At 40.0% G+C, this 14,450-nt stretch overlaps 1 protein-coding gene across 1 annotated transcript in view; it reads left to right on the top strand.

Moving 5' to 3' along the window:
- Nucleotides 1-5,501: 5,501 nt before the first annotated feature.
- The window catches only part of ScpX (Sterol carrier protein X-related thiolase), a 46,602-nt gene continuing 37,653 nt past the window's right edge, over nucleotides 5,502-14,450 (top strand). Inside the window, exons 1-4 of the mRNA XM_053785562.1 lie at nucleotides 5,502-5,661; nucleotides 8,625-8,754; nucleotides 9,220-9,413; nucleotides 11,096-11,286. Coding sequence (XP_053641537.1) covers nucleotides 5,599-5,661; nucleotides 8,625-8,754; nucleotides 9,220-9,413; nucleotides 11,096-11,286 — 578 coding nt within the window. The 5' untranslated portion in view covers nucleotides 5,502-5,598. The remainder of the gene's footprint in view (nucleotides 5,662-8,624; nucleotides 8,755-9,219; nucleotides 9,414-11,095; nucleotides 11,287-14,450) is intronic.

The following is a 14,450-nucleotide window of genomic DNA, read 5'->3' as shown; positions in this document are numbered from 1 at the left end:
TTGACTTTCGATGCTATGTCGTTTTCGTACTGTCGCTGGGCCTCCCTCCTTATCTGTGCATACTTGTTTCTGGTTCTTTGACTAATCTCCTAATTTTCCTGGATCCTTTGCCTCCTGCACCTTTTCCATTCTCTGGTGCACTTAGTTTTTGCCTCCCTACACCTCTGGGTAAACCAAGGACTCGCTTTGGTCTTCCCATTATTTCTGTTGCCCTTGGGAACAAACCTTTCCTCTGCCTCCTTGCAATTTGTTGTTACATATTCCATCATTTCGTACTGACTTTCCTGCCAGTTCTGTGTCCCACTGAACCTCCTGCAGGAAATTCTTCATGCCTGTGTAGTCCCCCCTTTTACAGTTTGGCTTTTCCCATTCAACTTTTGTTACCCTCTCCACTTGTAACTCTACTATATAATCAAAACTCAGAACCACTTGATCACTAGCTCCAAGGGACCTCTCATATGTGATGTCCTCAATATCTGAACTGCTCAGCGTGAACACAAGGTCCAGTCTTGCTAGTTCATCCTCCCCTCTCTCTTTGGTAGTGTTCCTGACATGTTGATGCATAAGGTTTTCCAGTACCATATCCATTATCTTGGCTCTCCCCATGTTTCAGGACCCCCATGTGGCTCCAGGTCTTCCCACTTGATCTCCGTGACTGAAATCGCCCATAACCAGTAACTTTGCTCTGCTCGAGTGAGCTTTTCTTGTCATCCCAGTCAGTGTGTCCACCATCACTCTGCTATTCTCTTTGTATTCCTCTCTTGGCCTCCTGCAGTTCTTTGGTGGGTTATACATCACTGTAATGACTGCCTTATGTTCCCCATACTAAATTGTACCTACTATGTCGTCCCTTTCTCCAATCTCATCCATGCCTTCCATTTCCTCAAATCCCCATCGGTTTTTATGAGCAGTACAATCCCTCCTCCCCCTCTACTCCTTCTATCTTTCCTCAGGATCTGATATCCCAGTGGGAAGATTGCATCTGTTATTGTCTCAGTGAGTTTCATTTCTGTGACTGCTATGATGTCTGGAGACTTCTCATTGATTCTTTCATGCCAATCCTCATGTTTATTCGTTATTCCATCCACGTTCATGTACCAAACCTTTAGCTACTTTTCTATCACTGTGGTCCTGGGAGAATATTGGGGCTGGGGGAGCAGGAGCCCTGGAGGGGGCCTATGGGGGTTTGTGGTGTGGGTGGGGTTTGTGATGAGGGAGGTGGGGGCAGAGTGCCTATAGGGGGCTTCTGTAGGGGTGAGGTTTGTGATGTGGGGGGTGTGGAGGCAGAGGGAACTGTGTGCGTGTTTTGGTTTAGATTGTTCAGTTGTGTTGGGGTTGCCGTGGTTGGAGTCCTTCTGAAGGTGTTTCTGGGGGGGTGTTTGCCCTTCCACCTGGGTCTGGGTCCTGCTCATCTTCATCATTGCCTCTCGTTCCTTCTTTCGTCTTTGTACCCTCTCGTTCGGTATCATCCTTTCTTCTTGTGTTTTGTCGTGATTGAAGTACACTCTCTGGTACTCCGGTTTGTCTCTCAGTCGTGCTTTCTCCTGCAGGATCCTGGTTTGAGCTGATTCTTCCTTGAAAATTACTTTGACAGGTCGTTTTCTCCCACTCGCAAACCACCCAATTCTCCGAAAATTTGTCACTTGGGTCATGTTGCCTTCATCTATTGTTTTCATGATACCTTCAATCGCTTTTTCCTCCTCCTGTTTTCTTTCATCGTAGGTTCCCCTCTCAACTTCTTGGAGCCCATAGACAAACACTGACCTCTCCCTTTCCTCCTCCCACTGTGTCTCCCTTTGCATCCTCTGAGGTGTTTTAGTGCCTTCTACTGAAACATTCCTGCCTTCAATCCCTGCCCTTGCTGAAGCCCCTATGCTCAGTGAACTGTCTTTTGTGCTCAGTTGTTCCTTCCCACTGCAGTTGTCTGTTAGAGTCTGTGCATATGGCATACGTTCATTGTCTTCAGACCTCTCATTCGGTCGTAGTGTGCTCCTCGTCTTTTCCTGGGCCCCATGTGGGTCTGATAGGACCTTCACATACAGCATAGTTCCTTTTCTCCCTACAGTCCCCTTGTCTGTGACTGATATAGAAGTTCCTAATGTCGTATCTGTACTGTCATTTGTCTCTCTAATCTGTTTCAGGTTTATTCCTCTTCCCCACTCTTCCTCCCTTTTTTTGAGCTCCAACTCCCAATCTTCCCTCCCAGGTTCTTCCCTCCTGGGTTCATCCACCAGACCTCTGATTTTCTGCCCTCTTGGGTACCCCTTTTTTTACCACAGAAAGACGCTTATGTATTTTACCACAGAGAGAGAAGCTTATGTATTTTCAGAGTGTGTGTGAGGGGTGAGGGAAAAGCCTAGGAGAGAGAGAGAGAGAAACGAGAGAGAGGGGGAGAGAGAAAGATAGAAAGAGGGAGAGAGAGAGGTATATCAGCTTGGGGAAATAGATGGCAAGTAACATTTGCACCTGAGAAAACACAAATGATGATGGTCTCTAGGCACCATGATGGTAATGCCGGTGCAGTAGTAAGGATGAATGGGAGGGTCTTGGCAACTGGGGAAGAAGTTGATATCCTTGGGGTGAAATTTGACTCCAAACTGACCATGAAGAACCACTTTGTAAATCTTGCAAACAAGGCAGCCAGGAAGCTTACAGCACTTCACCGTATCTCGCATCTGCTTGACAGTAGGGGTTGCAAGATTCTGTACGAGGCACAAGTACGATCACATCTTGAGTATGCTCCACTTTCTTGGTTTGCCTGCCCCCTTCTCATCTGCGACTGCTTGACAGGGTAGAGAACAGAGCAAGACGTCTCATCTTTCGCCTGGACCCATCCTGGATAGATCTGTCAATTCAGCAGAGCCTTCAACACAGGAGGGATGTGGTTGGCCTTACTGTTATGTACAAGGCCAATATTGTCAAAGTACCACACTTGGATCCACTTCGAGGACAGCGAGAAGCAAGCTTCTATACCACAAGACGGGCAGAAAGCAGCAACTTCACTCTGGCTGTACCCTTCTCCAGAACATCACTCCATCTGAGATCATATATACCCAGGATGACTCGAGTATGGAACACATTCGTACTGCATAATGATGTCAACGAGTTAAAGTCAGTTGATCAAATGAAAATGCTGGCCCACAGATGGCTCCAACTTCATCCTGTTCCCTACTTGTATGTCTCATAACAATAAAAATGCTTTCAAATGAGCTGATGTAGGTAATACTCCTTAGCTTGCCAATAAAGTTAGGGAATCCTTAACCTTGTCAAATCCTGTGTAAAAAAGAGAGAGAGAGAGAGAGAGAGAGAGAGAGAGAGAGAGAGAAGAGAGAGGATGAGAGAGAGAGAGAGAGGAGAGAGAGAGAGAGAGAGAGAAAGAGAGGAGAGAGAGAGAGAGAGAGAGAGAGAGAGAGAGAGAGAGAGAGAGAGAGAGGAAAAGAGAGAGAGAGAGAGAGAGAGAGAGAGTAAAAGAGAGAGAGAGAGAGAGAGAGAAGAGAGAGAGAGAGAGAGAGAGAGAGAGAGAAGAGAGAGAGAGGAGAGAGAGAGAGAGAGAGAGAGAGAGGAAAAGAGAGAGAGAGATAGAGAGAGAGAGAGGAAAAGAGAGAGAGATAGAAGTGTTGCTGTGCTAAAGCTGTCATTTGTAATTCTTAAGTACATGATTTATAGTTTAACATTCATACAAGTGTTGTTGTGTCATGTGCTTCTAGTAAATGCATTGGTATATGTTTCCTTATGTATTTTCTGCTGCATTTTGTTGTGGCTGGCACGATTTTTACAAAGAAAATATATTTTGTTGTTAGGTTAGTTAAGGTTCGTCAGAAAACAGGACAAGTGTGTCCTGACTTACCGGTCCACTCCTTTAAAAATTATGGTCATAGTTATGACCATTTTTTATATATGCTATTATTTTTTTGTTCCAGAATAAAATATGGCAGCAGCACAGCAGACAAAAAAAAATTGTAGGCAATATAGTGTGAAGTATCTGAAATGTGGATTTGTATCAGCACCAAATAACCAACAGCAACCGATATGTGAGAAGGTCTTTTCAAATGAAGCCATGAAACCTTCCAGGCTTGTTATTGTTTTGAATTTGCAGTAATTTGATATAAAGGAAGAGGTGGTGGGGGCGCTAGGGACGTGGTCTGAGAGCCAAGGGGGCGGCAGCCGGGGAATAATTTGGGAACCACTGATCTAGATACAGGGGTCCGCAAATCTTCGTATTTCCTTATGACACCTACTGTCCTTGTTCACCTAGCAGTAAATAGGTACCTGAGTGTTAGTCGACCGGTGTGAGTCACATCCTGGGGGATAAAAGTGACCTAATTTGCCTGAAATGATCTGTATAACAAGCGGCTTTCTATATAGTAGTATGTCATTGATGTCAGCTATGGTCTGTATACCTTGTATATGTACTTGTAAAAATAAATATTATTATTATTATTATTATTATTATTATTATTATTATTATTATTATTATTATTAAAGGCCTGAGCTTGCTACCACCTGCAACTCGCAAGACTGCCATCCCCACGAGTCCCTTTGGGGCAGATGGCAGACCAGAGGCCTAGCTTCTCCCTGCGAGGGTGGGGACTGTGGCTAGGCCTGGGGATACTTGGTCCCAAAGAAAACCAGGGGTGTCACTAGTACGTTGAGACAATACAGTAAGTGTCAGGGGCCCAAGACTTGTTCAACTGCCTCCCAGTATACATAAAGGGGATTACCAATAGACCCCTGGCTGTCTTCAAGCAGGCACTGGACAAGCACCTAAAGTCGGTACCTGACCAGCCGGGCTGTGGCTCGTACGTTGGATTGCGTGCAGCCAGCAGTAACAGCCTGGTTGATCAGGCTCTGATCCACCAGGAGGCCTGGTCACAGACCGGGCCGCGGGGGCGTTGACCCCCGGAACTCTCTCCAGGTAAACTCCAGGTACTTGTACCTCCTCCCATGGGAGACTTAGGTCTCGAGACACTCCCCAGATAGGGAGCCAAGGCCGGGTCACCACTATTGGAAAAGACCCGGGCCGGGAGAATACCGGCGAATAAAAAATATTATTATTATTATTATTATTATTATTATTATTATTATTATTATTATTATTATTATTATTATTATTATTATTATTATTATTATTATTAAAATAAAAATTAGTCATGATTATTAACCTTATTAAAAAAACGAGCAGATCAAATGTATGAAAATGAATTACAATACAAATATAATAAACTTGAGTCAATCAAATAACACATAAATATGAAATACATTAGTAATAAAAAGGAAAAATTTGTTGAATTTAAGGCTTTAATGGGAGTTAATTATGCAAAATAAATCACATTTATTCCTTGCCTGTAACTATATTCTCTAAGTACTTTTTGTCTCTTTCTAAACTGATTTAATGCTAAAACAGTTTAGAAAAAGAAAGTTTAGTTGTTATTCGTGAGATTGTTGGCAAGTGTTGTGTTGGGGCTGATTTTTGTGGGGGAGGGGCGGGGGTGTCGGCTCTCATCAGCTGATAAACAATAACAATAACAGTCAGTCAGCTGGTCGAGGCCACGGGAGGAAGGCTAAGTAATTTGCTGTTGCAACACTCTGTCATACTTTATGCTCAACGTCTTCAGAATGGCACCCAGGCGTGTTTTTGTGGTCGGTGTGGGCATGACAAAGGTATGTGACTGGTCGAGAAGTTTGTACTGTTCAGTGTTTGGATATAAAGCAAGTCATGGTGATACTGCCCGTGGGTCTCGCATATCTTCGCAGTCATGGTTACGTGCATCGGGATAATATATAGTTTTATTTCTAGGTATATACCCACTCGAGGGAGGTCCCTAGGTACTGGTGAAGGGCTCTTGATCAAGGGAATTGGATCTATATTCCACTTCCCTTAATTAAGCCTGAATGCCTTCCATCCCCCCCCCCCCCATAGGCGCTCTCCATGATAGTAATAATAATTATCAAAGTATTTACCATTTACACGTATATCGAATAGAGCAGAATGTAGTTATAATCACCTATTAAAAAAATTAACTTTTCAATATGCATTATTTACATAAGGTGCCAGTGTGTGTTATATAATGTTATACAAATAGAAGAAGCATTACTAAGATATTCTTTAAATATTATAGATTGATAAATAGGTTGTATGTTTTATTGTATGTACTTGGAGCAATGTGGCAGATGTTGCAAGTATATGGAATAGGTGGTAAGTTACTAAATGCTGTAAAGAGCTTTTATGAGGATAGTGAGGCTCAGGTTAGGGTGTGTAGAAGAGAGGGAGAATACTTCCCGGTAAAAGTAGGTCTTAGACAGGGATGTGTAATGTCACCATGGTTGTTTAATATATTTATAGATGGGGTTGTAAAAGAAGTAAATGCTAGGGTGTTCGGGAGAGGGGTGGGATTAAATTATGGGGAATCAAATTCAAAATGGGAATTGACACAGTTACTTTTTGCTGATGATACTGTGCTTATGGGAGATTCTAAAGAAAAATTGCAAAGGTTAGTGGATGAGTTTGAGAATGTGTGTAAAGGTAGAAAGTTGAAAGTGAACATAGAAAAGAGTAAGGTGATGAGGGTATCAAATGATTTAGATAAAGAAAAATTGGGTATCAAATTGGGGAGGAGGAGTATGGAAGAAGTGAATGTTTTCAGATACTTGGGAGTTGACGTGTCGGCGGATGGATTTATGAAGGATGAGGTTAATCATAGAATTGATGAGGAAAAAAGGTGAGTGGTGCGTTGAGGTATATGTGGAGTCAAAAAACGTGATCTATGGAGGCAAAGAAGGGAATGTATGAAAGTATAGTAGTACCAACACTCTTATATGGATGTGAAGCTTGGGTGGTAAATGCAGCAGCGAGGAGACGGTTGGAGGCAGTGGAGATGTCCTGTCTAAGGGCAATGTGTGGTGTAAATATTATGCAGAAAATTCGGAGTGTGGAAAGTAGGAGAAGGTGTGGAGTTAATAAAAGCATTAGTCAGAGGGCAGAAGAGGGGTTGTTGAGGTGGTTTGGTCATTTAGAGAGAATGGATCAAAGTAGAATGACATGGAAAGCATATAAATCTATAGGGGAAGGAAAGAGGGGTAGGGGTCGTCCTCGAAAGGGTTGGAAAGAGGGGGTAAAGGAGGTTTTGTGGGTGAGGGGCTTGGACTTCCAGCAAGCGTGCATGAGCGTGTTAGATAGGAGTGAATGGAGACGAATGATACTTGGGACCTGACGATCTGTTGGAGTGTGAGCAGGGTAATATTTAGTGAAGGGATTCAGGGAAACCGGTTATTTTCATATAGTCGGACTTGAGTCCTGGAAATGGGAAGTACAATGCCTGCACTTTGAAGGAGGGGTTTGGGATATTGGCAGTTTGGAGGGATATGTTGTGTATCTCTATACGTATATGCTTCTAAACTGTTGTATTCTGAGCACCTCTGCAAAAGCAGTGATAATGTGTGTGTGTGGTGAAAGTGTTGAATGATGATGAAAGTATTTTCTTTTTGGGGATTTTCTTTCTTTTTTTGGGTCACCCTGCCTCGGTGGGAGACGACCGACTTGTTAAAAAAAAAAAAAAAAAAAAGAAAACTTGGTTTTCTTTTATATTTTTACTTTTTTATGTATAAAAGAAATTCTATTTCATGAAAAATGTATATGTCTATTATGGTATATTATTTGTTGTAGTTATGTCAGACACTGGTCAAGTTATGATAATATATCTCAAGCTTTATTTATTGTAGATATCGTTGTAGTAGTTTTACATAATCTGTTATACAACAGTAAATATTTTGTACTCATTTTAACTTGAGAATGTTACTATTCAAACCCTTGTAATCTATTTTTATATTATAAAAGTTTAAGTTTAATAGGTAAGCATGTAACTGTAAGACAGAAGTTTTTAATCACCTAACCTAGCTAAATATATTACTATGCTAATTATTGGCTAATGTTTCCCATTCTTAAAAAAAAAAAAATTGTTGAGCTACTAGTGCCCTCATTCCATAATTTGTCTACATTTTTAATCTACTTAATTTCAAAGTTCAGAAGTGTATGCTGCCAGGTAGCAAAAAATCTGTGTGAATCCTGACAGTATAAACTTCTGAACTTTGAAATTAAGAAGAAATTAAATTTTTTAATAAATTAAATTCTGAATTTAATCTAATTAGTTTTTGAAATCCAGTATTTTGTCTTATTCTTCCATCACTGACCTCCATGCACCATGTTATCAATTCAGCATAAGAAATTTTCTCCAAATTAAAGTTTTAAATTGCCTTCTGTGTCTTCCATAAGATTTTTGGTAACTATGAATTACTTGAAAAAATTTTTTTTAATTAATTGTTTATTGATTTACCAGTATATGATATACCCTCTGTTGAAGAATTGTGTATCATATATTTTTTGTTTATTATATTTAGAGTGAGATACTGCACCCATAGGGGCCCCATGTAGCACCTGGGGGAAAGGGAGGTAATCAGATTTGATTCAAGGCACTGGACAACAGGTTCACTTCCTTGGATCCAAAGCCCCTCAATGGCATCAAGAAGCCTCCTTTTAGGGAGGGTTTTGTTTTTATGTAATGTTTGTTTTTGTATGCAGATAACATTTTCTCCTAAATTTAACTTCGTAATTTTCCTTTATACTGCAGTTCGAGAAGCCTGGTCGGAGAGATGACTTTGGCTATCCAGCCATGGCAAAAGAAGCTGTTGAAAAGGCCCTTAATGATGCTAAAGTCACCTATGACAAGGTTGAACATGCCTGTGTTGGATATGTCTATGGTAAGGCTCTTTCTAAATAGTTTTGGCTTAATTACATTTAGAGATATTATAGTAAATGGTAAGCAGATGTTAGCAGTGCATATATCATAAATTTCTAAATAAGGTGAATGATCCATACCATACAGAATTTAATCAGCTCACAGATCATTACTATATAGCATGAATCACACAATTTGAACTCCACCAGTAACTTTAGAGTATTTGAAAAATGGTTATGCAGTTTCAGAATACATACTGGGAATAAGAAGTTACTTAGTAACCAGAGATCATAAATAAAACTGTCAAGGAAAACAAGAATTACAATATCTTTGTTTCAAAATGGCTTGAGGACTTCTTCTATAGTAGAATATCTTTACGTATTCTCTTGACTGCATTTTAAGTTATATAGATGGTATTGTACCTATTAGTAGTGTTTTACTATTATTGCATTTATTTATTAGTATTAATTATTTGTTTGTTTATCAGGAGATTCAACTTGCGGCCAGCGCGCGTTATATGAAGTGGGCATGACAGGTATACCTGTCTACAATGTCAACAATAACTGCTCTACAGGGTCAACTGCTCTTTACATGGCTCGCAATCTTATCTTGGGAGGACAGGCTGATTGTGTTCTTGCTCTTGGTTTTGAGAAAATGGAGCGTGGCTCTCTCACTAATAAGGTTAGTAATGAGGTACTTTATTTATAGTAAATGAATATACATATTATTGACCACTATATTTGACAGGAGGCATCATGAAGGATCTGCTTTCTAGTCAGGAGTCCCCCCAGTGGTCATTTCATTTTGAAGTAACACTCTTCATATCTAGTATTCCTTTTGAAGGAAGGAGACCTTTGTATTGCGAAGGTTTTCCTCTGTTAAAAAGACACTGTATGCTGTTTTTGACATATTGAGAAAATGTTTTGTCCACCAGGGACTTTATCACTTCTCACAAGATAAGCAAACGGATCACATATATAGGGGAGAAAGTGTGATATGAGATATAGAGCTAAGCAGGTGACTTCACATGTTATAATGTGGCTCAGCCAAGTGGAATCATGAAGTGCTTCAAAATTAGGAAGTGCCATTAGACTGACTGCAGTGCTCTTCCATGTAGTTTTATGTAACAGCAGTGTAATGCCAGATGAGAATAAGTTTGGCAGTGTTTCTGAAATTACGAATGAACTTGATATCTGTGCAATGGTGTTAGCTGTGGCAGCCTGAGCAGATTCCAGTCCAGTTGGGTCTGTCTGCTCTCTTGATAGCTAATTTGATGCCAGGAAAGTTCAACAGTTGGATTTCCTTGCTGTGGTGAATAATGCAGGCATTGTTTGCTTCACCTCTAGCAGGCACCTCTGTGTTCATTAATCCTCATTTTTAGGTATCTAAAAGTTTCACCCACATATAAACTATTGCAACCTCCACAGGTATCATGTAGATGCTGGCAGTAGTGTTTTTGTCATAATTTTTTCTTACTAAGTCCTTTATGGTGTTGGAGGGTATGGTGACAACCAAGATGTTGGCTTTGGTTAAGGATTTTGAGAGGTTATTGCTTGTCTTGTTGACAGGTAGAAGCATGTATCTGCTGGGGAAGGAATCTTGTCTGGCACTGTGTGTAGTATCTTCTCTGCTCTTTTTTCCAGCAGCCAGTGATGAAATGTTTTTTTTATAGCAAAGTTCCAGGAGGATTTTCATCAATGTAGTCACTTTCTTCTTTGAGGAAGGTGAGTGATAAACAAATCCTACAAACCCTTAGGAAGAAACATAGATATCTATCCTTACAAACCCATTAACCAGTACATACAAGAATTTGTTTCCACAGTATATTGGTCGTGAAAATCATTTTTGTTAGTGGGTTTGATTTTTACCCTAAAATCATGTTTTCATTCTTGAAGATCATATGCCCAGAAATGGCATCTGTCTATCTTTTACCTCTTCAGTTGTGAATTTGATTGAAGGTTCTACCGAAGGTGCTATATCTATGGAACACTCGTTACTTGAGAATTTCCAGTGTTTCAGTATATCGTAGTATGGAAACTTTTCAGTGCTATACTTAGACTTTGTAATAAACTAATTTGGCAGTACAGTCAGTAGCAGTGCATAAATTATTCACTGTATGACAAGTACAAAATAGTACAGTATGAGTAGTAATTTTTAGTTTTGTAGGATCTTTAGCAACATAACCCCATGTGAATCTGTTGAGACAACTGTACTCTATGCTCATTTGCCATAATGTACATTCTCTTAATATTTGTTTAGCCCTTCTTTTTTTTTTATTTATATAATTCTCATAGACATAGCTATCTGTCTTTATAAACCCATTAACCAGTTTTTGAAGTAGATACGAGAATTTGTTTCCACAGTTTAATGATCGTGAAAATCCAATGGAGAAGCATGTATTGTGCTTAGCAAACATGGCTGAAATAGAGAGAGCTCCTATGACTGCACAGCTCTTTGGAAATGCTGGTATTGAACACATGAAAAAATATGGAACGACACCAGTTCATTTGGCCAAGATAGCTTACAAGAACCACAAGCATTCTACCAACAATCCGTAAGTATATCTCTATATCTGTTTTAATACCTCATTTACCCCTTCAGCTTCTCTCCAAAGGGTAACAGCTGCAAGAGGAAATACTCAGGCAGCCCTGTTTCAGTGTGATATGGTCAGTTTTTATATCTTTCTCTGCCATCATGATACAGTGTAAAATTGAATCTTACTTCCCACCACACTACAAGGGGGCCCACACTTTTTCTAGGGGGGGGGTTCATGTTGACAACAGTGATAACCAGATTATTTTTTAATTTTTTGTTTAACTAACTGGCCATCTTCTACTGAGTCAGGGGTGACCCAAAAAAGAAGAAACACTTTCATCATTACTCACTCCATTACAGTCTTGCTAGAGGGGCACTGATACTACTGTTCAAAACTACAAATATTCCCACTCCTCCTTCAGAATGCAGGAAGTGCACTTCCCACCTCCAGGACTCAAATCTGGCTAACTGTTTCTTTTACATTAATATATTCATTGGGGAAATTCACCTGATGTAATTCATAATTATAGATGATTCACTCAAGGGTGCTGTTGTTTTCCCACTGGGTTGGAGGGGTAAAGGGAGGAAAAGGTATAGGTAGTTGTGAGTCCTAGGGGCTTGAGCATCCAGCAAGCTTGTGTGGACATGTTAGACTGGAGTGAATGGAGACAAGTGCCTTTTATACCTTGATTTGCTGTTAGAATGTGAGCAAGGTAACTTTTACAAAGGAATTCAGGAAAACTGGTTAGCCGGACTTGAGCCCTAGAAGTGGGAAGTACAGTGCTTGCATTCTAAAGTCTGAGTGGGTAGGTTGCAGTTTGGAAGGTTATTTGAATTGTGATATCTGACAAGATCTGGCAAAATTGATATTTGGATGAGTGATTTTGACTGTGTGTACTGTTTTTGGATCACCTTGCCTTGTTGGAAGATAGCCAGTGTGACAACAGCAACTACAACTGCAACAAAAACTACAACTACTTCTACTACTGCTACTATTATTACTACAGGTTGGCCATCAATAATCTGGCATCACTGGGACCTGTAGTGTGCTGGATTAGTGAGTTTGCCAGAATACAGAGTGGTTAGGTTAGAATACACTTAATTAACCTATCAATAGAGACTCTTTCTGCTACATCTTCCTCATTTTCATCACTGCTTTCTCCTCCACTGACTTGCTGCTGTGGATTTACAACCATCTGCACAATTTCTGAGTCAGTATAATGATGAAATTTGAAATTATGCTAGCCGAAATTAGTGCCGGATTGCTAATAGAACCGGACAACTGACTTCCAGATTAGTGATGGCTGACCTGTACTGTTTTTGCTCCTATCATATTTATGAATCTAGAAAAACCATATGATAAAATGAATAAGGTAGCAGCATGGGAAAAGTTACAGATAGTGAGACTCAGGTTAGGATGTGTAAGCGAGAGGGATTATTTTCCAACAGAAGTAGGGCTCAGACAGAGATGTATGATGTCAACATAGTTGTTTAATATATTCATAGATGGGGTTGTACAAGATATGAATGTTATGGTACTGGATGAAGGTGCTAATGTTGCAGTTTTATAAACTAGTGTAGGCATGCTTCTGGCAAGACAGTGATGGATTGAATGATGATGAAAGTTTTTCTTTTTCAGGCCACCCTGCCTTGGTAGGAAACGGCCGATGTGTTAATAAAAAAAAATAATGTAAAAGGAGGAAAGGTAAAAGTACATACACAAAAGAGCAAGGTGATGAGAGTAGCAAAATATCTAGATAATGAAAGATTACTTATCAGACTGAATGATGCGGAGAATTTACGGGGAGTGAATGTACAGTAAACCCTCAGTGTAACAGACTAATAAGGAATGATTGTCAAAATGTCCATGAAATCAGGATAATGTTTAAAAATACCAAATAAAAGCACCAAAAGGTTCTGCTCTATACCTAATATAGAACTGTACAAACAATTTATAGATCTTCTTCTTTCAACAAACTGGCCATATCCCACCAAACCAGGGTGGCCCAAAAAGAAAAACAAAAGTTTCTCTTTTTAATTTTAGTAATGTATACAGGAGAAGGAGTTACTAGCAATAAACATTGAAAATAAAGGAGTTAAAGGCACAATTTAACCAGTGGATTTTACCCTTTATATCGAGGTCTGTTGTATCCAGGGGATAACCATGGCAGCACATGGGTCTATGGAAAACAAATTGAACCATATAACATACTACCAGTAGGTAGTAGGTTGGTAGACAGCAACCACCCAGGGAAGTACTACCGTCCTGCCAGATGACTGTGAAACAAAAACCTGTAACTGTTTTGCATGATGGTAGGATTGCTGGTTTCTTTTTCTGTCTCATAAACACGCTAAGATAACAGGGATATCTTGCTACTCCTACTTACACTTTGGTCACACTTCACAGACACGCACATGCATATATATATATACATACATCTAGGTTTTTCTCCTTTTTCTAAATAGCTCTTGTTCTTTTTTATTTCTTCTATTGTCCATGGGGAAGTGGAAAAGAATCTTTCCTCCGTAAGCCATGCGTGTCGTATGAGGCGACTAAGGTGCCGGGAGCAATGGGCTAGTGACCCCTTCTCCTGTATACAATTACTAAAAAAGAGAAGAAGAAAAACTTTATAAAACTGGGTTGCTTAAATGTGCGTGGATGTAGTGCGGATGACAAGAAACAGATGATTGCTGATGTTATGAATGAAAAGAAGTTGGATGTCCTGGCCCTAAGCGAAACAAAGCTGAAGGGGGTAGGAGAGTTTCAGTGGGGGGAAATAAATGGGATTAAATCTGGAGTATCTGAGAGAGTTAGAGCAAAGGAAGGGGTAGCAGTAATGTTAAATGATCAGTTATGGAAGGAGAAAAGAGAATATGAATGTGTAAATTCAAGAATTATGTGGATTAAAGTAAAGGTTGGATGCGAGAAGTGGGTCATAATAAGCGTGTATGCACCTGGAGAAGAGAGGAATGCAGAGGAGAGAGAGAGATTTTGGGAGATGTTAAGTGAATGTATAGGAGCCTTTGAACCAAGTGAGAGAGTAATTGTGGTAGGGGACTTGAATGCTAAAGTAGGAGAAACTTTTAGAGAGGGTGTGGTAGGTAAGTTTGGGGTGCCAGGTGTAAATGATAATGGGAGCCCTTTGATTGAACTTTGTATAGAAAGGGGTTTAGTTATAGGTA

Source organism: Cherax quadricarinatus, chromosome 35 (genome assembly GCF_038502225.1).
Source record: "Cherax quadricarinatus isolate ZL_2023a chromosome 35, ASM3850222v1, whole genome shotgun sequence".
In the NCBI taxonomy this organism is placed as follows: Eukaryota; Metazoa; Arthropoda; class Malacostraca; order Decapoda; family Parastacidae; genus Cherax; species Cherax quadricarinatus.
The sequence above is the reverse complement of the archived record's forward strand: the minus strand, read 5'-3'. Positions and strand labels throughout refer to the sequence as shown.